Source organism: Gymnodraco acuticeps, unplaced genomic scaffold (genome assembly GCF_902827175.1).
Source record: "Gymnodraco acuticeps unplaced genomic scaffold, fGymAcu1.1, whole genome shotgun sequence".
NCBI lineage: Eukaryota > Metazoa > Chordata > Actinopteri > Perciformes > Bathydraconidae > Gymnodraco > Gymnodraco acuticeps.
In genome coordinates, this window is record NW_022991543.1 from 177,935 (window position 1) to 205,579 (window position 27,645).

The 27,645-nt window shown below is 42.2% G+C and overlaps 2 protein-coding genes, 1 long non-coding RNA gene and 1 pseudogene across 3 annotated transcripts; all 4 read right to left on the minus strand.

Moving 5' to 3' along the window:
• Positions 1-896: 896 nt before the first annotated feature.
• Positions 897-12,428, minus strand: LOC117533485 (annotated as a pseudogene).
• A 2,107-nt stretch (positions 12,429-14,535) lies between these two features.
• LOC117533486 (E3 ubiquitin-protein ligase TRIM11-like) lies at positions 14,536-15,875 on the minus strand. Its single transcript, XM_034197265.1, is given in 5 exon segments — positions 14,536-14,618; positions 14,621-14,753; positions 14,755-15,179; positions 15,182-15,474; positions 15,538-15,875. Coding segments are annotated over 5 exon segments (1,272 nt in total).
• A 2,716-nt stretch (positions 15,876-18,591) lies between these two features.
• LOC117533493 lies at positions 18,592-23,893 on the minus strand. Its single transcript, XR_004567059.1, has 3 exons — positions 23,828-23,893; positions 23,030-23,135; positions 18,592-18,741 (listed from the first exon to the last, which is right to left on the minus strand). It is a non-coding gene; the product is annotated as an uncharacterized LOC117533493 (long non-coding RNA).
• An 879-nt stretch (positions 23,894-24,772) lies between these two features.
• Positions 24,773-27,445, minus strand: LOC117533491 (tripartite motif-containing protein 16-like). Its single transcript, XM_034197271.1, has 2 exons — positions 25,571-27,445; positions 24,773-25,538 (listed from the first exon to the last, which is right to left on the minus strand). Exon 1 carries the CDS (start codon positions 27,350-27,352, stop codon positions 25,679-25,681), a length of 1,674 nt encoding a protein of 557 aa, XP_034053162.1. The 5' UTR covers positions 27,353-27,445; the 3' UTR covers positions 24,773-25,538; positions 25,571-25,678.
• Between the last annotated feature and the right edge of the window lie 200 nt (positions 27,446-27,645).

Here is a 27,645-nt window from a genome sequence, read left to right on the forward strand (position 1 = left end):
TTGTAATTCTACCCCACTACATTTCTTTAATACCTTTAATTCATATGCAGATTTGTATTAATGATGTGGAAGTAGAAGTACCCGAATTATACTTAAGTAGGCTACATTACTTGAGTAAATGTACTAAGTTACTTTCACCATTGTTAACTATGCAACTTTCCTTTTTAGAGAATGGGCTTCCACAAGTATACACATTTAAATATAGTGAAATACTCACCACAGAAAGCTAGTCGTTGCATGGAGGAAGGCAGTTGAAGTTAGACTAGAAAATGCAGAAGAAGCTGAATATTGTAACAGCTGAATGGCGACTGCTTTTAGCTACAAACTGCTGAACTTAGCGGAGAAATGTAGAAAAGTGAAATCATTTGAATGAAAATGGTTAAATGTTATGGCACCTTGGACATTATACAAGAAGAACATCCTTTTTTATTTTTGAAAGACAAACCTTTATTAATATCCAAACAGTTAATTTGATCACACATCCCATCAGTAAAGTCTGTTCAATGATTTTATGATCAGTTTCACTTCATCCACACAATCTGAATCTCAGCTATTTCAAACAGAATCAGAAATGATTTACTTATTGATTATTATCATGATAATTAATGTTCTATAAAACATCAGTGCCCACTTTCTATTTGGATAACAACAACAACAACAACAACAACAACAACAACAACAACAACAACAACAATGAGTCTGCAAAACAATAACTGTAATATTATACAATGTATTTCCCAAACAAAGACTCTAAGCTATTGACAGGAGAATAATAAATGATTGACTTATTGATTATGATCATGACAGTAAGTAATATCATTTTAAATAAACATGTAATGATGAAATAAGTGTTATAACCATCTGGGGAAACTCATTTGTTCATTAATTTGGGCAACAATAATATTTAATCTGTCAAAATAATACATGTGATTATAAATGTCTCTATTGTTGAGAAAGTGGCCAGAATAAAATATCTGAAATGAAAGAAGCTCTGGTGCTTTCTCTCTGAAGACTCAAGCTTCAAGAGAAACAACAACATACAAATATATCAATATTCAACACATATTTAGAGCAAAGTTCACATTTCCATGCAGAGAAATATGAGTAGAGGTCAACAGAAACCCTCCTGAGCAGTGACAGCCTCCATGGCTAAACAGACACAGGAAGGAGCGCCGCCTAAAGAAACTCCAACATCTACAGAACAACTCGTGAGAAGATGTTAAAGCACATCCCATAATGTTTGATTGACAGCTGATCTCTGTGCAGTGAAGACATGAACAATCAGCTCTCAGCAACAATGATGGACACAATGAGTTTAAGAAGTAGAAGAGTTCCTCAAATGACTTCAGGCTATTTCAGTTTACAAAACTCAGCTGTGGTTCCATAATAAAGCCCAACTCCAGCATGTAGCGGCTGAGTGAATGTGGTCTGGACTCTGTGGAGGAGAGTCATGGTTTCAGAGATGATGCTGTAGAAGGACAGAATACCTGCTCTGTGATCCAGGTACACTCCTACTCTGGAGGACCGAGGACCTGAGAGGGGAGTGTTGATATTGTTGTGACGAAATAAATAACTGTGTTGGAAACAATCTAAGGACCAAGATTTGTCATTGAGTCCAAATCCACATTCACCCCCACCCACTGCTCTGCTGATATTCTTGTCTGCGACTGCTACATAAACTGCTGCCCCTCTCCACTCCACCTCCCAGTAACAACGTCCAGTCAGACTCTCTCTACTCAGGACCTGACAACAATCAGTGAATCTGTCTGGATGATTAGAATAAGACTGCTGTTGTCCCATGTATGTTGCTTTTCTGCCCCCCTCAGATATTAACAGATGTGTGTTTGCTGTGTTTGGATCCAGGGTGATCTCCTGTGAATATCCTAAGAACCCAGCTCTGGTGGTGGGCTCTGCTGCTGACAGTAAAACTTCCACTTCAGGCGGTGAGACGTTCGTCCATTCCTCTCTCAGGACGTCCTGTAGTTTGTCTCTGACTGCTGACAGGGCCGCCGTCACGTCCTCAAAGTAGCTCAGAGGACGGAGGTTGATGCTGGAGGAGTGTGTAGCTTCACTGAGGGCTGACAGTGAGGGGTAGCTGTGCAGAAACTGGTTGTGATCCTCTGTGTGAGACAGCAGCTTCAGCTCAGCGTCTCTCCTCTTCAGCTCAGAGATCTCCTGCTCCAGCTTCTCCTGAGCTCTTGACTCGACTCACTTCTCTCTTCTGCTGGGATCTGACCTGCTGCTTCACATCAGAGCTTCTTTTCTCCATGAGACGGATCAGCTCAGTGAACGTCTTCTCACTGTCCTCCACTGCTTTATCAGCAGAGCCATTGACGGCCTCCACCTCCTGCTGAAGCAGCTTCACCTCCTTCTCTCCGTCCTGGATTCTCTGCTGGATGTTTAGTCGACTCCCCTCCAGCTCTCTCTGCCTCTCAGTCCTCTCTGCTGCAGCTGACACCGTGTCGTGGCCTTTGTGTTCGTCCACAGAGCAGAGATAACAGATACTCTGCTGATCAGTGCGGCAGAACATCTTCATCACCTCGTCGTGACGAGAGCAGATGTTCTCCTGGAGCTTCTTGGAGGGCTCCACCAGCTTGTGTTTCTTTAATGGAGCTACGTCATAATGAGGCTGGAGGTGTTTGTCACAATAAGAGGCCAGACACACGAGGCAGGACTTACAGGCTCTCAGTTTTCTCCCAGTGCAGACATCACAGGCCACATCTTCAGCTCCAGCATAGCAGAGATCAGCAGGAGCAGCTTGGAGTCCAGTCTTCTTTCAGCTCCTCCACTAAAGCTGCTAACATGGTGTTTTCAGCAGGACAGGCCTCGGTGTGAAGCTCTGCCTGCACTGAGGGCAGCTGTGGGTCTTCTTCTCATCCTCTCCATCCCAGAAGCCTTAATACACTTCATGCAGTAGCTGTGTCCACAGGGAGTCGCCACCGGATCCTTCAGTAGATCCAGACAGATCGAACAAGAGAAGGTTTCCCGGTCCAGCTGAACTCCTTTTCGCCATTTCTCCTCTCAGTGGCAGCGAGTGTCTGAGTTTCACTTCCTGAGAACTGAAACTATGTGAGCTGTGATCTGAACACATGTGTGTGTGCAGTGAATTTGGCCTATCAGCTCTTGTACTTTACCCACGTGTTGGTTACACCCATCCTCCTCAGTGTGGATCTAAAGGGGAGGAACCAGGAAATACAGAGTGGAGCTGGCTGTGTCTGAGAGCAGGGAAGAAGAGGGAGGGCTATCAAACTCTGACTCATTCCAGGAGGAGAGCAGCGCTGACACTCTGAACTGTTTCCTCATTTACAAACGGAGCCTCGCTTTCAACCTGCTCTACATTTGAAGAGAGCTTTTAGTTGTAAAATAAGTGGGTAAACTTACAAATTCTGCAGGGATCAATACTTATTTCCTCTACTGTAAATGTATGCCTCAATGTCCTGAAATAGCTGAATAAGTTAATAGTTGAATATTTGTGCAGCTGAAAGTAGGCTGAAGGAGTTATCAGATGTTCTTTTGAAGGGGTGTGTGGCTTTGGAGAGTGTGAGGTGGAGAAACACTAAATGAGATATCTGACATCAATAAATGGGAGGCTCACCCATAAAAACAATGGTTAGGGAGGCAAAGGCCTTTGGTGTGTGTGTGTGTGTGTGTGTGTGTGTGTGTGTGTGGTGTGTGTGTGTGTGTGTGTGTGTGTGTGTGTGTGTGTGTGTGTGTGTGTGTGTGTGTGTGTGTGTGTGTGTGTGTGACAGATGAATACAATTTAGAATAAAATAAATCTAATATATTGAATGGGAAGTCAGATATGAGATATAGTGTAATTGATCAAATATGAAGTCAAGGTGTTACTGAGACTTGACCTACTGTCTTACACTGTAGTCACATTGTAATTGTGTATGTCATTATAAAAACTAAAACATATCTATAAACTTCTGCTTCCTAAATCAATCGTGAAAGGAGAAGTTGTAAAGGTTTGACCTATATTGTATGTTGTGTCTTGTCCCTTATGGTTTATTTTTTAATTGTGAGCTATAAAGGATTAAATACAGGAGCAGCATGCAGATATTTGAACACGCATGATCATCAGACAAGTCACCTTCTTGATCCTCACACTGAAATACATAGAGCTTATGTAACGCAGATGTAAATGTTTGCAAGTAAAACAACACATATCTCCTTTGGAAATATCTCTTATCAGAGGTCTTTATTCCAGTTTGGTAAAGCCAACAGTTACTCTCCAAAGTTACATTCAAACAATCTTTCATTTACCTGAACCTCAGGTAAACCTCCACGTCCCCAGTTCAGACCTTTATTCCTCTGTTGGTCTCACAACGATCACAACAATAGTGATTTCTCCCTCTTATCATATTCTTTAACATTCCAAGCATACATATATATTCACTATTTGTACAATATATTGTCATCGAGTCCATTCATCCGTCCACCCCCCCCTCGTCCACATGCACACACACAAACACTGTACAGATGTATCAATGGAATCATGGTTCAAAGACGGTCGGCCTTAACATTTAATATCCACGAGTCAAGGAAAGACACAGCTGAGTACCATTTGTTTGTTTTTCAAGTTCTGGCTGCTGCAAGGTGATTTGTTCATAAAGCCAAATGGAGAAGGCGGCGTGCAGATATATGACAGAGTGAAAGCCTCTCATGTGTTCAGAGGACCCTGGTCCAGTGTTTCAGGAATACAGGAAGAAGAACAAAGAGAGAGATGGAAAGAGCGTTTAAAGGAATGACAATTATTCACCATGTTATCTTGAATTCTTCATTAAGAGCTTACTATTTAAAGCACTTCCACATGACTGGTCTCACGGAGGGTCAAATAATGCTCAAATGTGAAACTTTGATGTCTTTATAATGTAAGGTTTTATAAAAAAATTGGAATTACTAGCATGTGACGGGAATTTGAGCTTTACTGCACAAAATGTGAGAGCTTTTAAATAAAGGGTTTAAAATACGTCCCAATTTACGTCAATTCATCAAACAGTTTTTTGAATTCTTCTTACCGTAGAGGGATACAAGAAAAACGACATCATCTTCAAAAACTTAAGAAAACACGAGTCGAGTAATTTGATATACAAGTGGTCATTTTGATGGTGAAGCATTCCTGCTCAAATAAAAGGAAAGACAAAGGGAGACCTGAACGGAAAGGGCAGTAATGTTCATATCATTCCTAAATAAAAGCGTTCCATCCCTTCTTCTCCACGTTGCTTCTCTTAGTGTCTAAACGTCTAAAGCCAAGCACAGCAGTTCCTTCTCTTGGTTCCCCAGTGTGGTTCTTACAGGAGTGGTGACAGGTTTACAATACAGTCCGGTCTCCAACCTCCAATACTGACGCCTCCTTCTTACTTCCAGCCAACTGATGCTTTGGTCTCTGTGCAGTAGACGAGGCGTTTATGGCCCTGTATTAGGAATCCAGTGTCGGACATTTGGACGCCAACTATTGCAGTAAAGTGGCACAAACGCAGCTGCAGGAGAACATGAGATACTGAAAAGTGCAAACCTGTTCTTGGTCGCTAGTTCGATACATCTATGGTTTGGTTTATGACACATTTGCGTAGCTTTGGTCCGGAGGTTGTACGAGAGGAGAAAGCCAGTGACTACAATTTGAGAGGAAGAGAAGCTGAGCCGAGCCGAGCCGAGCCAGGCTGTGTTCGGCAGGGCCACGCTGGGTTAGGAAGAGCTCTGCGTTGGGAGAGTGAGAGAGAAAAACAGAGGCTCGTCCTCCAGCGTCTCTCTCTACCTGCCGAAAATGTTCTCGTACTCCAGCAGTATGAGCTCCACGATCTGGTTCTGGTACACCATGTGGACCGCGATGTTCCACGTCTCCTGTTCGGGGCGCAACAGCGTGGGGCCGTACACGATGGCCACGCTCTGAGTGGTCATACGGTTCTCCTCGCCGTGCTCGATCACCCTGGAGAGGACACATCATTTGGAATTGATAATAAATCCTGACATAAGATAAGACTTTATTTATCCCGAAGGAAATTGTTGTGCCAGAGTTACAAAAATACAATAAAACAGCAGCACAATAAAAAAACTGTAAACTAACAGTGCAGTAAAACTGCAATTAAATATCTACAGGAAACATAGACGGTCACATAATGAAGTAAATATTCACAGTATTCGTGGTTGCAGATACGTAATAAACACAGAATTCTCTCAGAAATACTCTACTGTTTACAATCTGCTCCGTAATGCTGTCGTATTTTTCATAATCAGATATGTATGATGGTTTATTTAGGCCGTTGTAGGTGAAATATACAAACCTGGGCAGGGGAGTAAAGAGTAAACAACTCAGAATTTCTTAGATTTATACATTCATTCGTGATTTATTTTGTCATTTTCTGAAAAATAGGTGACATTTATAGAATGAGAAAAAGCCTACAAATATGGAGGAAAAACTCAATATTCTTTAATTATTATCAACTCATAAATCCGCTATACTAGTATTACAGAGTGACGATCGTATGCCTCAACCAAATTCTTCCAAATTGTCATCAGCCTATTTTATCCTATTTTTGAAATTGTCCTAATTAGTAGTTAGCTTTCATCCAGGGGCGGACTGGCCATCTGTAGAATCTGGAGAACCACAGAACGGCCGGTCGTCAAGGGCTGTGGACGGCAGGCACTTTAAAAAGAAAAGGTTTAACGTCATCATTTAAATTGCGATGACGGCCGACAGCGGCCGCTAATGCAGTTGTGTGGTTCTTATGTCAAATAATCACACACGAAGAAGAGAAAAGACCGGCACACAAAAGGCCCATTCCCAAACCGCCCCCTACACGAGAAGGGTCTAGCTGCGGCCGCGGACAGTACACGATGGTACACGACACGCCCACCTGACACGACACTACGGTGGCTGAGAAGGGTCTAGCTGGGCCGCGAAAGTTGTACTTCCAAATATGGTCAGAAGAGAGCACGCCCCAACACGTGAGACGCTGACGCAAGATATTTAAGGAGACATGGAGGTTTACAGACAACAGACAACAAACATATTGGCGCACCGAGTACAGGTAATTATTAAACGTATTGTGGTTTTAGATATAATTACATACTATTTAGGTTCTCGTTGTTTGTCGATGTGGCAGTTTAGCGCAGTTGTAATTGTGTTATTTTGCTATTATATATATTACTTATATATATATATATATAGGCGCTATATATATCTTATTATTAATACATCATTGGAACGGTACCTCCAGTATGCCTACATGACAAGCATTTTTATAATATACAGTAAACATATCTTTGACTTATTGCAAAATTATAAAATGAAATTCACCCCTGCTGTCATTCTGGCTTTCACTGTTCAAATGAGATGTCAACCATCAAAATGGATAAGGGGTCCAAGGGGTTCTAAAACGGATAGGTTATAATTTATTTGCCTAATAGTTGCTTAAAATGCTACAATAACATGCCATGTACGGTCTCTCAGCCACCGGGCGGCCGTAGTAGGGCGTGTCGTGTAGGTGTCGTCAATTCGCTTTTCATCTGCCATGCCTCTCAGCCACCGTAGTGTCGTGTCAGGTGGGCGTGTCGTGTACCGTCGTGTACCGTCGTTACTGTCCGCGGCCGCAGCTAGACCATATTGCCCTACACCCTGTCACTACCCGATCTGCAGCTCTGCCCGATCTGCAGTGCGCATGTACGAGATGGTCCGCCATATTGGACATCTCCAGACGGCAACCCAAGTAGGACAATATTGACACAGTGGCTTTTGGCCAAGCTCAAAAATAAAACGAGAGAGAGATGAGTTATTGTTATTACAACGTGACTTCACTATTATTTAACAACTATTTTATTGGGTTGTTTTATTTAGGGTTAAGTACATTGTCAGAATAAGTGAGTAATGAATTTAACTTCTGTTAGACAGCTATCATACTGAATACATATTTACTGTGAATGTGTGCAAACATGTATGGCATATAGCTGTCTAACAGAAGTTAAATTCATTTCTCACTTATTCTGACAATGTACTTAACCCCAAATAAAAGAACCCAATAAAAAGAGTTGTTAAATAATAGTGAAGTCACGTTGTAATAACAATAACTCATCTCTCTCTCGTTTTATTTTTGAGCTTTGCCAAAAGCCACTGTGTCAATGTTGTCCTACTTGGGTTGCCGTCCGGAGATGTCCAATATGGAGCACCATCTCGCACATGCGCACTGCAGATCGGGCAGAGCTGCAGATCGGGTAGTGACCACCCTACCCCTCCGTTTGCGCGTTCACGCGGAGGGTCCGCCATATTGAGGGCTGTTCCAAAGCAACGAGTGTGGAGGGGGAGTGGGCTATCAAGCCCTCAAACAGCGAGTCGCAGCGGTGCTGACTTGAGACCGGTCTCTACCTGACCGGAGTCACGCTGTGTGGTGTCCGACAGGAAACACGCTGTTTACAAGTAGTTCCAGCAAACATCCACTGATAAATTGCGAGTTGTAACAACCTCATGATAACCTCATATGTTTTTAACTTAGGATCATACCTGTGTTTGTCTAGAAAAAGGTAAATGTGTGTGCATTTATTATAAATTGTGTATATTTACAGACCGTTGCAAAAACTAAGAAGCTTATAAACATCAGGTTAAAACTAAAAGAGCTTTGAAACACAATGAAAGAGTTTGGAGTTTTATTTGAGTTATTCATTTAAACTTTTGTGTCTAAGAGATGCTGATTTGAAACCGTTGTTACATACAGTTACGGCATTTCCTGTTTCTGCCGGAGAGGGGAGGCCGTCCCAAAGCTTGCTGCTGTATTTACTCCCTCCATCTGACAGGAGGGAGCCTCGTTGAGCTGCGAGTGTGTGCTACAGACGGAGTTCACTCCATCACGGAGGGGTAGGGTCGAGGGAGTGGTTTGGGATTGGGCCGAAGAGAAGGGATTAGACGCCGCGGCAGACAGGGAGAATGAAAAAACATGGATACAAATCAAAGAAAACGAAAAGAAAAGGTGGGGCCGAGAAGGCAAGAGAAATAAAGGTGAAGTCACTCGCAGGTGAAGCATATACATGTCGCAAATCGACAGACCTTCTTGGCAGCAGCGCTACAAGCACTATCAACAGCAGCTTAGAACAAGTGCAAGATGATGAAGAGAATGATGAGGGCCCGAGTTTAGATATACAGCCAGCCTCCTGCGTTCATGATGAGGGACAGAGTTGAGCTGCTGGAAGAACCAGCTCAACTGGCACATACAAGTGCAGGCAAGAGCAAGAGGTGGGTGAGAATTATCCCTTGAACTCAGTGACGTTTTCTCCTGGAGGCCAAGGGAAGCCAGGCTTCCCCTGTTTTTTTGCATTGTAGTTATAATATTAATAATAAATAAAAACACTTCGTTTAGTTTCGGTAATTATTCTGCCGGCCCGTCTCTCCCCATTCTCATTGAGTATTTTACAAAGAGTGAAACAGCGCCCCTCTAGATGTTATGGTGAAATAGTAGATTGCACTCTGTTGCGAGACGAGGCCAGCCACAATTGGCTTCCCTTGGTGAAAAAAAAATGGAGGGATTGACCAATCAGATGAGGCTCACGTCATGCCTCACAATCTAATCAAATCACATCAACTTCAGTTCGTACTGTAACTGTCATCACTGCCCTTAAAAGTAGCAAGCAACTGAAGCAAGTGCAATTATGGAGGGTGGAGATTTGGAGTATTTCATCAAAAATAATTGTACTAAACTTCCGCTACAGCAGCAACTAAAAATGAAATCTGATGACAGGCCAATGATCAAACTGGAGCTGTGTACAGAGAGGGAAAAAGGAGTGAATCGGACGTAAAACTTTAAATAATAAACAGCGGATTTCTAACATTTGACATTTCATGTGGCCGGACTGGGTCAGTTTCCAGGGCTGCATTTTAGTCCCAGTCCGCCCCTGCTTTCATCGCACATTTCTGATCAGTTCATCTTTAAGTCACAGTCCACATGTGTGCCAGATCTGAAAAGGTTCCCTCTATGCATTCCTGGGAGAACGAGGCGTACGGACACACATATGTTTGGAAAGTTATTTCTGACGGACAACTCAAACATATTATGCCTCAGGCCGCAGATGTCGCCAGAGAAAGGCATACAAAGTGTGATTTGATTTGTAGGCATTATACACAGAAAGCTGAAGAAAAGGAAAAAACAAATGATAGAGCAGTAAGAGAGTGTTTTTCTCACTTCCTGAGGTGCTTGAAGAGAGTCTGCATGGTGTCGTGGTTGCAGACGGGAAGCTGTCGGACCAGGTCTTTGATGGACTGAACCCGCTGCTTGTAGTCTGGACTCTCTGCACAACAGAAAACACAACATTTATCAAAGTGAATCATCTGGATTCATCAAAGAGTCTCATGCCTCCTTCTGTTGTTTCACTGACTACTTCCACATCCACAACATATCACATTGTTTTACTTATTCCCAATAAAAGACAATATGAATACTACGCTGTTTACAAAGAGGCTAACGGGTACGGTTTCACAGTTTTGGCTCTCCAAAACCCAGGTTCTTTCCGGGCCAACAAACCGGGCTGAGTATGCTAAACTAGTGAGAGAATTGTTGGCAAGGGGGCTACAACTACAACAAAATGAACATATTTGACCGTGATTTAATTGTAATACACGTTTCAAAATGATGCCGAAGTAACAACATACTGATACCGGGTTAGTAAAAACCATGAATTAATGCTTTGATTAGTCTGCAGACAGACGGCAGGCGAAAAACCTTTTTAAATCCTTTTTTTCTGAATGGAGTTTGGCTACGCTAACGTTGTATATGCTCCGACCGTCCACACTCACAACAACGGCCTATACCAGGGGTGCCCAACCTTTTTTGAACCGAGAGCTACTTTTAAAGTTGCCAGTCTGCCGAGATCTACCAGTCCAAATAGAGAGGCGTAGCCATTACTGACAGCCTACAACCAGGTAAATACACACTTCTACTTGTATAAAACTGACCTTTGTACGATTAATACTTAATAAAATACTGCAATGCTTTATCTTACCTCTTTCTATTCTACACACATACAAGTATTTAACTGAAGTTACACAACAGTGTTGTGGATACAGAGTTGGAGTTTATTCACACGTCACATACTACAGTGGGTAATGTTTAAGAAACATTGAACAGTGCTGCCACATATGACACAGGGAAAAAAGAAAATACTCTGAACCCTTTCTTTGCCATTATATAAAAATAGTGTTGCTACAAAAGTATAAATTAGGCTTACTAATAAGACAACTCAGATCTGAAGCTACACAGGAATCTGCTGCAACAGGGCAATACAAAAGACAAAATTAATAGAATCAAACCTTTTTTTGTTGCATTTTAGTAGATTATAAAAAGAAATGCCTTTAAAATAGGATGCAAGCAACACTAGTTTCTTAACCTGAATTGATGATAGACTATAATCAATTTAAGTTTGCATTCTTATACCATTGTGTACAATAATTATAATGAATAAGTTCAAACAAACTAAAACTTACAGCAGATTAATAACGGTATCTAACTTGAGTTTTTATTATATCAAAAACCTGTTGAAATGCTACTGTTATTTTTACTGTCCCCCAAAAGCGTGTCGGCAGCCTCCAGGAGACTTCATGTGTTTCGCAAGAACGTGACTGACACGTTAAGATGCTATGCCTATGGTAGCAGCCTTGCTCTTGTGGTGAAAATGGCCTGCTGTGCATTTAGCGTCCTTTCAGGCCCCTCCCCTTTTGGGAGCGTAGGGCAGAATTTGGAGGGAATTCCGTCTCGTAGCGTTTGTGCACTGTTTTGAAATGCCGCTCCTAAATTACCCTTCTTCGATAAAGCCACGCTCGCATTGCAGATGAGATAGATGGACTTTGAATTGGAATAGATACAAAAATAAACATCCTCCCACTCGGAGTGAAAATTATATTGTTTTGCTTCTGCCATAATTGCGGTCTTGTGTGTGTGCGGACTGTCACTCCTGTTGACACGGACAACGTTAGCGAACTAGTGCACACTGCCACTGCTCACCAGCCACGCCCCGACACATGGGTCACGCCGGCCAATCACAAAGCTTTGATGCGTTCAAGTGCATTATTCTGGCACAGGAAGATTATGTCACAGGACATTAACGATAAAACTGAATATGTTGTTCTATTTGTAGACACATCTCGCGATCGACTGGGAATCTCCCCGCGATCGACCGGTCGATCGCGATCGACTGGTTGGGCACCCCTGGCCTATACAGACATAAATAAACCAGCGACTGTATTCGCCATGACACAGACAGTCTGTGGTTTGTACTGGTTTAACTTTTGTCTAGTTTCTGAACAGATATGAGGAGCTGTGAGCTCTGAGTGCTAACAGCTAAAGGCTGATGTTGGTTTTGTGGTTGTGGTGCAGCTGTGTGTTTCACGTACTGATTGCGCTGATGAAGTCGTGGAAGAGAGCGCAGCTCTCTGAAGTACATCTGTAACGCTCCAGTGATCACATGGAAGTCCTACCACTTGGAGTCTGACAGGTTCACCTTTGATATATATTTATTTTAGTGCCATGCAGGTTGAAACTGTCACGGAAGAAAATTGTTGAACTTTCCAAAGAAGTTCTATTTATTGTCTATTTGGCAGAAGTATTATCAGCTAAATGTACTCAGGTATCAAAAGTAAAAGTACTCTTTTATATAAGAGTTGTATTATTATACAATATTATAATATCTTGTTTTCATCATGAGAAAATACATGAGTTTTTTAAATGTTGGATTTGGTCAATATGGAGCACATTTTGGAAAGTGCTGAGTCAATTTGTAAAAAATATATATCATATAAACACATGAATTTGTATAAAAAGCAACTACTTTTGTCAAATAAATGAAGTGCATTAAAAGCCTCTGAAATGTATTGTACAGTGAAAAGTAGATTTTCTCCAGTACATTTTTGAGGTACTTTGTAATTCTACCCCACTACATTTCTTTAATACCTTTAATTCATATGCAGATTTGTATTAATGATGTGGAAGTAAAAGTACCCGAATTATACTTAAGTAGGCTACATTACTTGAGTAAATGTACTAAGTTACTTTCACCATTGTTAACTATGCAACTTTCCTTTTTAGAGGATGGGCTTCCACAAGTATACACATTTAAATATAGTGAAATACTCACCACAGAAAGCTAGTGTTGCATGGAGGAAGGCAGTTGAAGTTAGACTAGAAAATGCAGAAGAAGCTGAATATTGTAACAGTGAATGGCGACTGCTTTTAGCTACAAACTGCTGAACTTAGCGGAGAAATGTAGAAAAGTGAAATCATTTGAATGAAAATGTTAAATGTTATGGCACCTTGGACATTATACAAGAAGAACATCCTTTTTTTTTTTGAAAGACAAACCTTTATTAATATCCAAACAGTTAATTTGATCACACATCCCATCAGTAAAGTCTGTTCAATGATTTCATGATCAGTTTCACTTCATCCACACAATCTGAATCTCAGCTATTTCAAACAGAATCAGAAATGATTTACTTATGATTATTATCATGATAATTAATGTTCTATAAAACATCAGAGTGCCCACTTTCTATTTGGATAACAAACAACAACAACAACAACCAACAACAATGAGTCTGCAAAACAATAACTGTAATATTATACAATGTATTTCCCAAACAAAGACTCTAAGCTATTGACAGGAGAATAATAAATGATTGACTTATTGATTATGATCATGACAGTAAGTAATATCATTTTAAATAAACATGTAATGATGAAATAAGTGTTATAACCATCTGGGGAACTCATTTGTTCATTAATTTGGGCAACAATAATATATAATCTGTCAAAATAATACATGTGATTATAAATGTCTCTATTGTTGAGAAAGTGGCCAGAATAAAATATCTACAATGAAAGAAGCTCTGGTGCTTTCTCTCTGAAGACTCAAGCTTCAAGAGAAACAACAACATAAATATATCAATATTCAACACATATTTAGAGCAAAGTTCACATTTCCATGCAGAGAAATATGAGTAGAGGTCAACAGAAACCCTCCTGAACAGTGACAGCCTCCATGGCTAAACAGACACAGGAAGGAGCGCCGCCTAAAGAAACTCCAACATCTACAGAACAACTCATGAGAAGATGTTAAAGCACATCCCATAATGTTTGATTGACAGCTGATCTCTGTGCAGTGAAGACATGAACAATCAGCTCTCAGCAACAATGATGGACACAATGAGTTTAAGAAGTAGAAGAGTTCCTCAAATGACTTCAGGCTATTTCAGTTTACAAAACTCAGCTGTGGTTCCATAACAAAGCCAAACTCCAGCATGTAGCGGCTGAGTGAATGTGGTCTGGACTCTGTGGAGGAGAGTCATGGTTTCAGAGATGATGCTGTAGAAGGACAGAATACCTGCTCTGTGATCCAGGTACACTCCTACTCTGGAGGACTGAGGACCTGAGACGGATGTTGATTCTGTTGTGACGAAATAAATAACTGTGTTGGAAACACTCTAAGGACCAAGATTTGTCATTGAGTCCAAATCCACATTTACCCCCACCCCTGCTCTGCTGATATTCTTGTCTGCGACTGCTACATAAATGCTCCCCCTCTCCACTCCACCTCCCAGTAACAACGTCCAGTCAGACTCTCTGTACTCAGGACCTGACGCCAACAGTGAATCTGTCTGGGTGATTAGAATAAGACTGTTGTTGTTCCTGTATGTTGCTTTTCTGCCCCCTCAGATATAACAGCTGTGTGTGTGCTGTGTTTGGATCCAGTGTGATCTCCTGTGAATATTTAAGAACCCAGCTCTGGTGTGGGCTCTGCTGCTGGCAGTAAAACTTCCACTTCAGGCGGTGAGACGTTTGTCCATTCCTCTCTCAGGACGTCCTGTAGTTTGTCTCTGACTGCTGACAGGGCCGCCGTCACGTCCTCAAAGTAGCTCAGAGGACGGATGTTGATGCTGGAGGAGTGTGTAGCTTCACTGAGGGCTGACAGTGAGGGGTAGCTGTGCAGAAACTGGTTGTGATCCTCTGTGTGAGACAGCAGCTTCAGCTCAGCGTCTCTCTCTCTCTTCAGCTCAGAGATCTCCTGCTCCAGCTTCTCCTGGAGCTCTCTGACTCGACTCACTTCTCTCTTCTGCTGGGATCTGACCTGCTGCTTCACGTCAGAGCTTCTTTTCTCCATGAGACGGATCAGCTCAGTGAACATCTTCTCACTGTCCTCCACTGCTTATCAGCAGAGCCATTGACGGCCTCCACCTCCTGCTGAAGCAGCTTCACCTCCTTCTCTCCGTCCTGGATTCTCTGCTGGATGTTTTGTCGACTCCCCTCCAGCTCTCTCTGCCTCTCAGTCCTCTCTGCTGCAGCTGACACCGTGTCGTGGCCTTTGTGTTCGTCCACAGAGCAGAGATAACAGACACTGCTGATCAGTGCGGCAGAAACATCTTCATCACCTCGTCGTGACGAGAGCAGATGTTCTCCTGGAGCTTCTTGGAGGGCTCCACCAGCTTGTGTTTCTTTAATGGAGCTACCTCATATGAGGCTGGAGGTGTTGTCACAATAAGAGGCCCACACACGAGGCAGGACTTACAGGCTCTCAGTTTCCTCCCAGTGCAGAGCATCACAGGCCACATCTTCAGCTCCAGCATAGCAGAGATCAGCAGGAGCAGCTTGAGTCCAGTCTTCTTCAGCTCCTCCACTAAAGCTGCTAACATGGTGTTCTTCGCAGGACAGGCCTCGGGTGTGAAGCTCTGCCTGCACTGAGTGGCAGCTGTGGATCTTCTTCTCATCCTCTCCGTCCCAGAAGCCTTCAATACACTTCATACAGTAGCTATGTCCACAGGAAGTCGTCACCGGATCCTTTAGTAGATCCAGACAGATCGAACAAGAGAAGGTTTCCCGGTCCAGCTGAACTCCTTTCTGCGCCATTTCTCCTCTCAGTGGCAGCGAGTGTCTGAGTTTCACTTCCTGAGAACTGAAACTATGTGAGCTGTGATCTGAACAACATGTGTGTGTGCAGTGAATGTGGCCTATCAGCTCTTGTATTTTACCCACATGTTGGTTTACACCCATCCTCTTCAGTGTGGATTCTAAAGGGGAGGAACCAGGAAATACAGAGTGGAGCTGGCTGTGTCTGAGAGCAGGAAGAAGAGGGAGGGCTTATCAAACTCTGACTCATTCCAGGAGGAGGAGCAGCGCTGACACTCTGAACTGTTTCCTCATTTACAAACGGAGCCTCGCTTTCAACCTGCTCTACATTTGAAGAGAGCTTTTAGTTGTAAAATAAGTGGGTACACTTACAAATTCTGCAGGGGATCAAATACTTATTTCCTCTACTGTAATGTTATTGCCTCAATGTCCTGAAATAGCTGAAATAAGTTAATAGTTGAATATTTTTGTGCAGCTGAAAGTAGGCTGAAGGAGTTATCAGATGTTCTTTTGAAGGGGTGTGTGGCTTTGGAGAGTGTGAGGTGAAGAAACACTAAATGAGATATCTGACATCAATAAATGGGAGGCTCACCCATAAAAACAATGGTTAGGGAGGCAAAGGCCTTTGGTGTGTGTGTGTGTGTGTGTGTGTGTGTGTGTGTGTGTGTGTGTGTGTGTGGTGTGTGTCAGATGAATACAATTTAGAATAAAAATAAATCTATATATTGAATGGGAAGTCAGATATGAGATATATAGTGTAATTGATCAAATATGAAGGTCAAGGTGTTACTGAGACTTTTGACCTACTGTCTTACACTGTAGTCACAATTGTAATTTTGTATGTCAATTATAAAAACTAAAACATATCTATAAACTTCTGCTTCCTAAATCAATCGTGAAAGTAGAAGTTGTAAAGGTTTGACCTATATTGTATGTTGTGTCTTGTCCCTTATGGTTTATTTTTTAATTGTGAGCTATAAAGGATAAATACAGGAGCAGCATGCAGATATTTGAACACGCATGATCATCAGACAAGTCACCTTCTTGATCCTCACACTGAATACATAGAGCTTATGTAACGCAGATGTAAATGTTTGCATCAGTAAAACAACACATATCTCCTTTGGAAATATCTCTTATCAGAGGTCTTTATTCCAGTTTGGTAAAGCCAACAGTTACTCTCCAAAGTTACATTCAAACAATCTTTCATTTACCTGAACCTCAGGTAAACCTCCACGTCCCCAGTTCAGACCTTTATTCCTCTGTTGGTCTCACAACGATCACAACAATAGTGATTTCTCCCTCTTATCATATTCTTTAACATTCCAAGCATACATATTTATATTCACTATTTGTACAATATATTGTCATCGAGTCCATTCATCCGTCCACCCCCCCCCTCGTCCACATGCACACACACAAACACTGTACAGATGTATCAATGGAATCATGGTTCAAAGACGGTCGGGCCTTAACATTTAATATCCACGAGTCAAGGAAAGACACAGCTGAGTACCATTTGTTTGTTTTTCAAGTTCTGGCTGCTGCAAGGTGATTTGTTCATAAAGCCAAATGGAGAAGGCGGCGTGCTATATGACAGAGTGAAAGCCTCTCATGTGTTCAGAGGACCCTGGTCCAGTGTTTCAGGAATACAGGAAGAAGAACAAAAGAGAGAGATGGAAAGAGCGTTTAAAGGAATGACAATTATTCACCATGTTATCTTGAATTCTTCATTAAGAGCTTACTATTTAAAGCACTTCCACATGACTGGTCTCACGGAGGGTCAAATAATGCTCAAATGTGAAACTTTGATGTCTTTTATAATGTAAGGTTTTATAAAAAATTGAATTACTAGCATGTGACGGGATAATTGAGCTTTACTGCACAAATGTGAGAGCTTTTAAATAAAGGGTTTAAAATACGTCCCAATTTACGTCAATTCATCAAACAGTTTTTTGAATTCTTCTTACCGTAGAGGGATACAAGAAAAAACGACATCATCTTCAAAAACCTAAGAAAACACGAGTCGAGTAATTTGATATACAAGTGGTCATTTTGATGGTGAAGCATTCCTGCTCAATAAAAGGAAAGACAAAGGGAGACCTGAACGGAAAGGGCAGTAAATGTTCATATCATTCCTAAATAAAAGCGTTCCATCCCTTCTTCTCCACGTTGCTTCTCTTAGTGTCTAACCGTCTAAAGCCAAGCACAGCAGTTCCTTCTCTTGGTTCCCAGTGTGGTTCTTACAGGAGTGGTGACAGGTATACAATACAGTCCGGTCTTCCAACCTCCAATACTGACGCCTCCTTACTTCCAGCCAACTGATGCTTTGGTCTCTGTGCAGTAGACGAGGCGTTTATGGCCCTGTATTAGGAATCCAGTGTCGGACATTTGGACGCCAACTATTGCAGTAAAGTGGCACAAACGCAGCTGCAGGAGAACATGAGATACTGAAAAGTGCAAACCTGTTTCTTGGTCGCTAGTCGATACATCTATGGTTTGGTTTATGACACATTTGCGTAGCTTTGGTCCGGAGGTTGTACGAGAGGAGAAAGCCAGTGACTACAATTTGAGAGGAAGAGAAGCTGAGCCGAGCCGAGCCCGAGCCAGGCTGTGTTCGGCAGGGCCACGCTGGGTTAGGAAGAGCTCTGCGTTGGGGAGAGTGAGAGAGAAAAACAAGAGGCTCGTCCTCCAGTGTCTCTCTCTACCTGCCGAAAATGTTCTCGTACTCCAGCAGTATGAGCTCCACGATCTGGTTCTGGTACACCATGTGGACCGCGATGTTCCACGTCTCCTGTTCGGGGCGCAGTACACGATGGCCACGCTCTGAGTGGTCATACGGTTCTCCTCGCCGTGCTCGATCACCCTGGAGAGGACACATCATTTGGAATTGATAATAAATCCTGACATAAGATAAGACTTTATTTATCCCGAAGGAAATTGTTGTACCAGAGTTACAAAAATACAATAAACACAGCAGCACAATAACAAAACTGTAAACTAACAGTACAGTAAAACTGCAATTAAATATCTACAGGAAACATAGACGGTCACATAATGAAGTAAATATTCACAGTATTCGTGGTTGCAGATACGTAATAAACACAGAATTCTCTCAGAAATACTCTACTGTTTACAATCTGCTCCGTAATGCTGTCGTATTTTTCATAATCAGATATGTATGATGGTTTATTTAGGCCGTTGTAGGTGAAATATACAAACCTGGGCAGGGGAGTAAAGAGTAAACAACTCAGAATTTCTTAGACGTATTTATACATTCATTCGTGATTTATTTTGTCATTTTCTGAAAATATAGGTGTACATTTATAGAATGAGAAAAAGCCTACAAATATGGAGGAAAAACTCAACATTCTTTAATTATTATCAACTCATAAATCCGCTATACTAGTATTACAGAGTGACGATCGTATGCCTCAACCAAATTCTTCCAAATTGTCATCAGCCTATTTTTATCCTATTTTTGAAATTGTCCTAATTAGTAGTTAGAGTTCATCCAGGGGCGGACTGGCCATCTGTAGAATCTGGAGAACCACAGAACGGCCGGTCGTCAAGGGCTGTGGACGGCAGGCACTTTAAAAAGAAAAGGTTTAACGTCATCATTTAAATTGCGATGACGGCCGACAGCGGCCGCTAATGCAGTTGTGTGGTTCTTATGTCAAATAATCACACACACGAAGAAGAGAAAAGACCGGCCACACGAAGGCCCATTCCCAAACCGCCCCCTACACGAGAAGGGTCTAGCTGCGGCCGCGGACAGTACACGATGGTACACGATGGTACACGACACGCCCACCTGACACGACACTACGGTGGCTGAGAAGGGTCTAGCTGCGGCCGCGAAAGTTGTACTACCAAATATGGTCAGAAGAGAGCACGCCCCACACGTGAGACGCTGACGCAAAGATATTTAAGGAGACATGGAGGTTTACAGACAACAGACAACAAACAATATGGCGCACCGAGTACAGGTAATTATTAAACGTATTGTGGTTTTAGATATAATTACATACTATTTAGGTTCTCGTTTGTTTGTCGATGTGGCAGTTTAGCGCAGTGTAATTGTGTTTATTTTGCTATTATATATATATACTGTATATATATATATATATATATATATATAGGCGCTATATATATCTTATTATTAATACATCATTGGAACGGTACCTCCAGTATGCCTACATGACAAGCATTTTTATAATATACAGTAAACATATCTTTGACTTATTGCAAAATTATAAAATGAAATTCACCCCTGCTGTCATTCTGGCTTTCACTGTTCAAATGAGATGTCAACCATCAAAATGGGATAAGGGGTTCCAAGGGGTTCTCAAACGGATAGGTTATTAATTTATTTGCCTAATAGTTGCTTAAAATGCTACAATAACATGCCATGTACGGTCTCTCTCAGCCACCGTGGGTGGCGTAGTAGGGGGCGTGTCGTGTAGTGTCGTCAATTCGCTTTTCATCTGCCATGCCTCTCAGCCACCGTAGTGTCGTGTCAGGTGGGCGTGTCGTGTACCGTCGTGTACCGTCGTTTACTGTCCGCGGCCGCAGCTAGACCATATTGCCCTACACCCTGTCACTACCCGATCTGCAGCTCTGCCCGATCTGCAGTGCGCATGTACGAGATGGTCCGCCATATTGGACATCTCCAGACGGCAAACCCAAGTAGGACAACATTGACACAGTGGCTTTTGGCAAAGCTCAAAAATAAAACGAGAGAGAGATGAGTTATTGTTATTACAACGTGACTTCACTATTATTTAACAACTATTTTTATTGGGTTGTTTTATTTGGGGTTAAGTACATTATCAGAATAAGTGAGAAATGGATTTAACTTCTGTTAGACAGCTATCATACTGAATACATATTTACTGTGAATGTATGCAAACATGTATGGCATATGGCTGTCTAACAGAAGTTAAATTCATGTCTCACTTATTCTGATAATGAACTTAACCCCAAATAAAAGAACCCCATACAAAGAGTTGTTAAATAATAGTGAAGTCACGTTGTAATAACAATAACTCATCTCTCTCTCTCGTTTTCTTTTTGAGCTTTGCCAAAAGCCACTGTGTCAATGTTGTCCTACTTGGGTTGCCGTCCGGAGATGTCCAATATGGCGGACCATCTCGCACATGCGCACTGCAGATCGGGCAGAGCTGCAGATCGGGTTGTGACACACCCTACCCCTCCGTTTGCGCGTTCACGCGGAGGGTCCGCCATATTGAGGGCTGTTCCAAAGCAACGAGTGTGGAGGGGGAGTGGGCTATCAAGCCCTCAAACAGCGAGTCTGCAGCGGTGCTGACTTGAGACCGGTCTCTACCTGACCGGAGTCACGCTGTGTGTGTCCGTCAGGAAACACGCTGTTTACAAGTAATTCCAGCAAACATCCACTGATAAATTGCGATGTTAACAACCTCATGATAACCTCATATGTTTTTAACTTAGGATCATACCTGTGTTTAGTCTAGAAAAAGGTAAATGTGTGCATTTTATTATAAAGTTGTGTATATTTACAGACCGTTGCAAAAACTAAGAAGCTTATAAACATCAGGTTTAAAACTAAAAGAGCTTTGAAACACAATGAAAGAGTTTTGGAGTTTTATTTGAGTTATTCATTTAAACTTTTTGTCTAAGAGATGCTGATTTGAAACCGTTGTTACATACAATTACGGCATTTCCTGTTTCTGCCGGAGAGAGGGAGGCCGTCCCAAAGCTTGCTGCTGTATTTACTCCCTCCATCTGACAGGAGGGAGCCTCGTTGAGCTGCGAGTGTGTGCTACAGACGGAGTTCACTCCATCACGGAGGGGTAGGGTCGAGGGAGTGGTTTGGGATTGGGCCGAAGAGAAGGGATTAGACGCCGCGGCAGACAGGGAGAATGAAAAAACATGGATACAAATCAAAGAAAACGAAAAGAAAAAGGTGGGGCCGAGAAGGCAAGAGAAATAAAGGTGAAGTCACTCGCAGGTGAAGCATATACATGTCGCAAATCGACAGACCTTCTTGGCAGCAGCGCTACAAGCACTATCAACAGCAGCTTAGAACAAGTGCAAGATGATGAAGAGAATGATGAGGGCCCGAGTTTAGATATACAGCCAGCCTCCTGCGTTCATGATGAGGGACAGAGTTGAGCTGCTGGAAGAACCAGCTCAACTGGCACATACAAGTGCAGGGCAAGAGCAAGAGGTGGGTGAGAATTATCCCTTGAACTCAGTGACGTTTTCTCCTGGAGGCCAAGGGAAGCCAGGCTTCCCCTGTTTTTTTGCATTGTAGTTATAATATTAATAAATAAATAAAAACACTTCGTTTAGTTTCGGTAATTATTCTGCCGGCCCGTCTCTCCCCCATTCTCATTGAGTATTTACAAAGAGTGAAACAGCGCCCCTCTAGATGTTATGGTGAAATAGTAGATTGCACTCTGTTGCGAGACGAGGCCAGCCACAATTGGCTTCCCTTGGTGAAAAAAAAATTGAGGGATTGACCAATCAGATGAGGCGCACGTCATGCCTCACAATCCAATCAAATCACATCAACTTCAGTTCGTACTGTAACTGTCATCACTGCCCTTAAAAAGTAGCAAGCAACTGAAGCAAGTGCAATTATGGAGGGTGGAGATTTGGAGTATTTCATCAAAAATAATTGTACTAAACTTCCGCTACAGCAGCAACTAAAAATGAAATCTGATGACAGGCCAATGATCAAACTGGAGCTGTGTACAGAGAGGGAAAAAGGAGTGAATCGGACGTAAAACTTTAAATAATAAACAGCGGATTTCTAACATTTGACATTTCATGTGGCCGGACTGGGTCAGTTTCCAGCGCTGCATTTTAGTCCCAGTCCGCCCCTGCTTTCATCGCACATTTCTGATCAGTTCATCTTTAAGTCACAGTCCACATGTGTGCCAGATCTGAAAAGGTTCCCTCTATGCATTCCTGGGAGAACGAGGCGTACGGACACACATATGTTTGAAAGTTATTTCTGACGGACAACTCAAACATATTATGCCTCAGGCCGCAGATGTCGCCAGAGAAAGGCATACAAAGTGTGATTTGATTTGTAGGCATTATACACAGCAAGCTGAAGAAAAGGAAAAACAAATGATAGAGCAGTAAGAGAGTGTTTTTCTCACTTCCTGAGGTGCTTGAAGAGAGTCTGCATGGTGTCGTGGTTGCAGACGGGAAGCTGTCGGACCAGATCTTTAATGGACTGAACCCGCTGCTTGTAGTCTGGACTCTCTGCACAACAGAAAACACACATTTATCAAAGTGAATCATCTGGATTCATCAAAGAGTCTCATGCCTCCTTCTGTTGTTTCACTGACTACTTCCACATCATATGCACATTGTTTTACTTATTCCCAATAAAAGACAATATGAATACTACGCTGTTTACAAAGAGGCTAACGGGTACGGTTTCACAGTTTTCTGGCTCTCCAAAACCCAGGTTCTTTCCGGGCCAACAACCGGGCTGAGTAGTATGCTAAACTAGAGAGAGAATCGTTGGCAAGGGGGCTACAACTACAACAAAATGAACATATTTGACCGTGATTTAATTGTAATACACGTTTCAAAATGATGCCGAAGTAACAACATACTGATACCGGTTAGTAAAAACCATGAATTAATGTTTTGATTAGTCTGCAGACAGACGGCAGGCTAAAAACCTTTTTAAAATCCTTTTTTTCTGAATGGAGTTTGGCTACGCTAACGTTGTATATGCTCCGACCGTCCACACTCACAGCAACGGCCTATACAGACATAAATAAACCAGCGACTGTATTCGCCATGACACAGACAGTCTGTGGTTTGTACTTATTTAACTTTTGTCTAGTTTCTGAACAGATATGAGGAGCTGTGAGCTGTGAGTGCTAACAGCTAAAGGCTGATGTTGGTTTTGTGGTTGTGGTGCAGCTGTGTGTTTCACGTACTGATTGCGCTGATGAAGTCGTGGAAGAGAGCGCAGCTCTCTGAAGTACATCTGTAACGCTCCAGTGATCACATGGAAGTCCTCCCACTTGGAGTCTGACAGGTTCACCTTTGATATATATTTATTTTAGTGCCATGCAGGTTGAAACTGTCACGGAAGAAAATTGTTGAACTTTCCAAAGAAGTTCTATTTATTGTCTATTTGGCAGAAGTATTATCAGCTAAATGTACTCAGGTATCAAAAGTAAAAGTACTCTTTTATATAAGAGTTGTATTATTATACAATATTATAATATCTTGTTTTCATCATGAGAAAATACATGAGTTTTTTAAATGTTGGATTTGGTCAATATGGAGCACATTTTGGAAAGTGCTGAGTCAATTTGTAAAAAATATATATCATATAAACACATGAATTTGTATAAAAAGCAACTACTTTTGTCAAATAAATGAAGTGCATTAAAAGCCTCTGAAATGTATTGTACAGTGAAAAGTAGATTTTCTCCAGTACATTTTTGAGGTACTTTGTAATTCTACCCCACTACATTTCTTTAATACCTTTAGTTCATATGCAGATTTGTATTAATGATGTGGAAGTAAAAGTACCCGAATTATACTTAAGTAGGCTACATTACTTGAGTAAATGTACTAAGTTACTTTCACCATTGTTAACTATGCAACTTTCCTTTTTAGAGGATGGGCTTCCACAAGTATACACATTTAAATATAGTGAAATACTCACCACAGAAAGCTAGTCGTTGCATGGAGGAAGGCAGTTGAAGTTAGACTAGAAAATGCAGAAGAAGCTGAATATTGTAACAGCTGAATGGCGACTGCTTTTAGCTACAAACTGCTGAACTTAGCGGAGAAATGTAGAAAAGTGAAATCATTTGAATGAAAATGGTTAAATGTTATGGCACCTTGGACATTATACAAGAAGAACATCCTTTTTTATTTTTGAAAGACAAACCTTTATTAATATCCAAACAGTTAATTTGATCACACATCCCATCAGTAAAGTCTGTTCAATGATTTCATGATCAGTTTCACTTCATCCACACAATCTGAATCTCAGCTATTTCAAACAGAATCAGAAATGATTTACTTGCTGATTATTATCATGATAATTAATGTTCTATAAAACATCAGAGTGCCCACTTTCTATTTGGACAACAACAACAACAACAACAACCACAACAACAATGAGTCTGCAAAACAATAACTGTAATATTATACAATGTATTTCCCAAACAAAGACTCTAAGCTATTGACAGGAGAATAATAAATGATTGACTTATTGATTATGATCATGACAGTAAGTAATATCATTTTAAATAAACATGTAATGATGAAATAAGTGTTATAACCATCTGGGGAACTCATTTGTTCATTAATTTGGGCAACAATAATATATAATCTGTCAAAATAATACATGTGATTATAAATGTCTCTATTGTTGAGAAAGTGGCCAGAATAAAATATCTAACATGAAAGAAGCTCTGGTGCTTTCTCTCTGAAGACTCAAGCTTCAAGAGAAACAACAATATACAAATATATCAATATTCAACACATATTTAGAGCAAAGTTCACATTTCCATGCAGAGAAATATGAGTAGAGGTTAACAGAAACCCTCCTGAGCAGTGACAGCCTCCATGGCTAAACAGACACAGGAAGGAGCGCCGCCTAAAGAAACTCCAACATCTACAGAACAACTCATGAGAAGATGTTAAAGCACATCCCATAATGTTTGATTGACAGCTGATCTCTGTGCAGTGATGAACAATCAGCTCTCAGCAACAATGATGGACACAATGAGTTTAAGAAGTAGAAGAGTTCCTCAAATGACTTCAGGCTATTTCAGTTTACAAAACTCAGCTGTGTCTCCATAACCATAACCAAGCCCAACTCCAGCATGTAGCGGCTGAGTGAATGTGGTCTGGACTCTGTGGAGGAGAGTCATGGTTTCAGAGATGATGCTGTAGAAGGACAGAATACCTGCTCTGTGATCCAGGTACACTCCTACTCTGGAGGACTGAGGACCTGAGACGGGAGTGTTGATATTGTTGTAAAAAAATGAATAACTGTGTTGGAAACACACTAAGGACCAAGATTTGTCATTGAGTCCAAATCCACATTTACCCCCACCCCCTCTTCTGCTGATATTCTTGTATGTGACTGCTGCATGAACTGTTCCCCCTCTCCACTCCACCTCCCAGTAACAACGTCCAGTCAGACTCTCTCTACTCAGGACCTGACGCCAATTTGTGAATCTGTCTGGATGACTAGAATAAGGCTGTAGTTGTTCCATGACTGTTGCTTTTCTGCCCCCCTCAGATATTATCAGCTGTGTGTTTGCTGTGTTTGGATCCAGTGTGATTTCCTGTGAATATGTTAAGAACCCAGCTCTGGTGGTGGGCTCTGCTGCTGGCAGTAAAACATCCACTTCAGGCGGTGAGACGTTTGTCCATTCCTCTCTCAGGACGTCCTGTAGTTTGTCTCTAACTGCTGACAGGGCCGCCGTCACGTCCTCAAAGTAGCTCAGAGGACGGATGTTGATGCTGGAGGAGTGTGTAGCTTCACTGAGGGCTGACAGTGAGGGGTAGCTGTGCAGAAACTGGTTGTGATCCTCTGTGTGAGACAGCAGCTTCAGCTCAGCATCTCTCCTCTTCAGCTCAGAGATCTCCTGCTCCAGCTTCTCCTGGAGCTCTTTGACTCGACTCACTTCTCTCTTCTGCTGGGATCTGACCTGCTGCTTCACATCAGAGCTTCTTTTCTCCATGAGACGGATCAGCTCAGTGAACGTCTTCTCACTGTCCTCCACTGCTTTATCAGCAGAGCCATTGACGGCCTCCACCTCCTGCTGAAGCAGCTTCACCTCCTTCTCTCCGTCCTGGATTCTCTGCTGGATGTTTAGTCGACTCCCCTCCAGCTCTCTCTGCCTCTCAGTCCTCTCTGCTGCAGCTGACACCGTGTCGTGGCCTTTGTGTTCGTCCACAGAGCAGAGATAACAGATACACTGCTGATCAGTGCGGCAGAACATCTTCATCACCTCGTCGTGACGAGAGCAGATGTTCTCCTGGAGCTTCTTGGAGGGCTCCACCAGCTTGTGTTTCTTTAATGGAGCTACGTCATAATGAGGCTGGAGGTGTTTCTCACAATAAGAGGCCAGACACATGAGGCAGGACTTACAGGCTCTCAGTTTTCTCCCAGTGCAGACATCACAGGCCACATCTTCAGCTCCAGCATAGCAGAGATCAGCAGGAGCAGCTTGGAGTCCAGTCTTCTTCAGCTCCTCCACTAAAGCTGCTAACATGGTGTTTTTCAGCAGGACAGGCCTCGGTGTGAAGCTCTGCCTGCACTGAGGGCAGCTGTGGGTCTTCTTCTCATCCTCTCCATCCCAGAAGCCTTTAATACACTTCATGCAGTAGCTGTGTCCACAGGGAATAGCCACCGGATCCTTTAGTAGATCCAGACAGATCGAACAAGAGAAGGTTTCCCGGTCCAGCTGAACTCCTTTCTGCGCCATTTCTCCTCTCAGTGGCAGCGAGTGTCTGAGTTTCACTTCCTGAGAACTGAAACTATGTGAGCTGTGATCTGAACAACATGTGTGTGTGCAGTGAATGTGGCCTATCAGCTCTTGTATTTTACCCACGTGTTGGTTACACCCATCCTCTTCAGTGTGGATCTAAAGGGGAGGAGCCAGGAAATACAGAGTGGAGCTGGCTGTGTCTGAGAGCAGGAAGAAGAGGGAGGGCTCATCAAACTCTGACTCATTCCAGGAGGAGGAGCAGCGCTGACACTCTGAACTGTTTCCTCATT

What these genes read in the sequence shown, in the direction of transcription:
- LOC117533491 (XM_034197271.1), bottom strand. Translation starts at nt 27,352, where the DNA reads ATGGCGCAGAAAGGAGTTCAGCTGGACCGGGAAACCTTCTCTTGTTCG.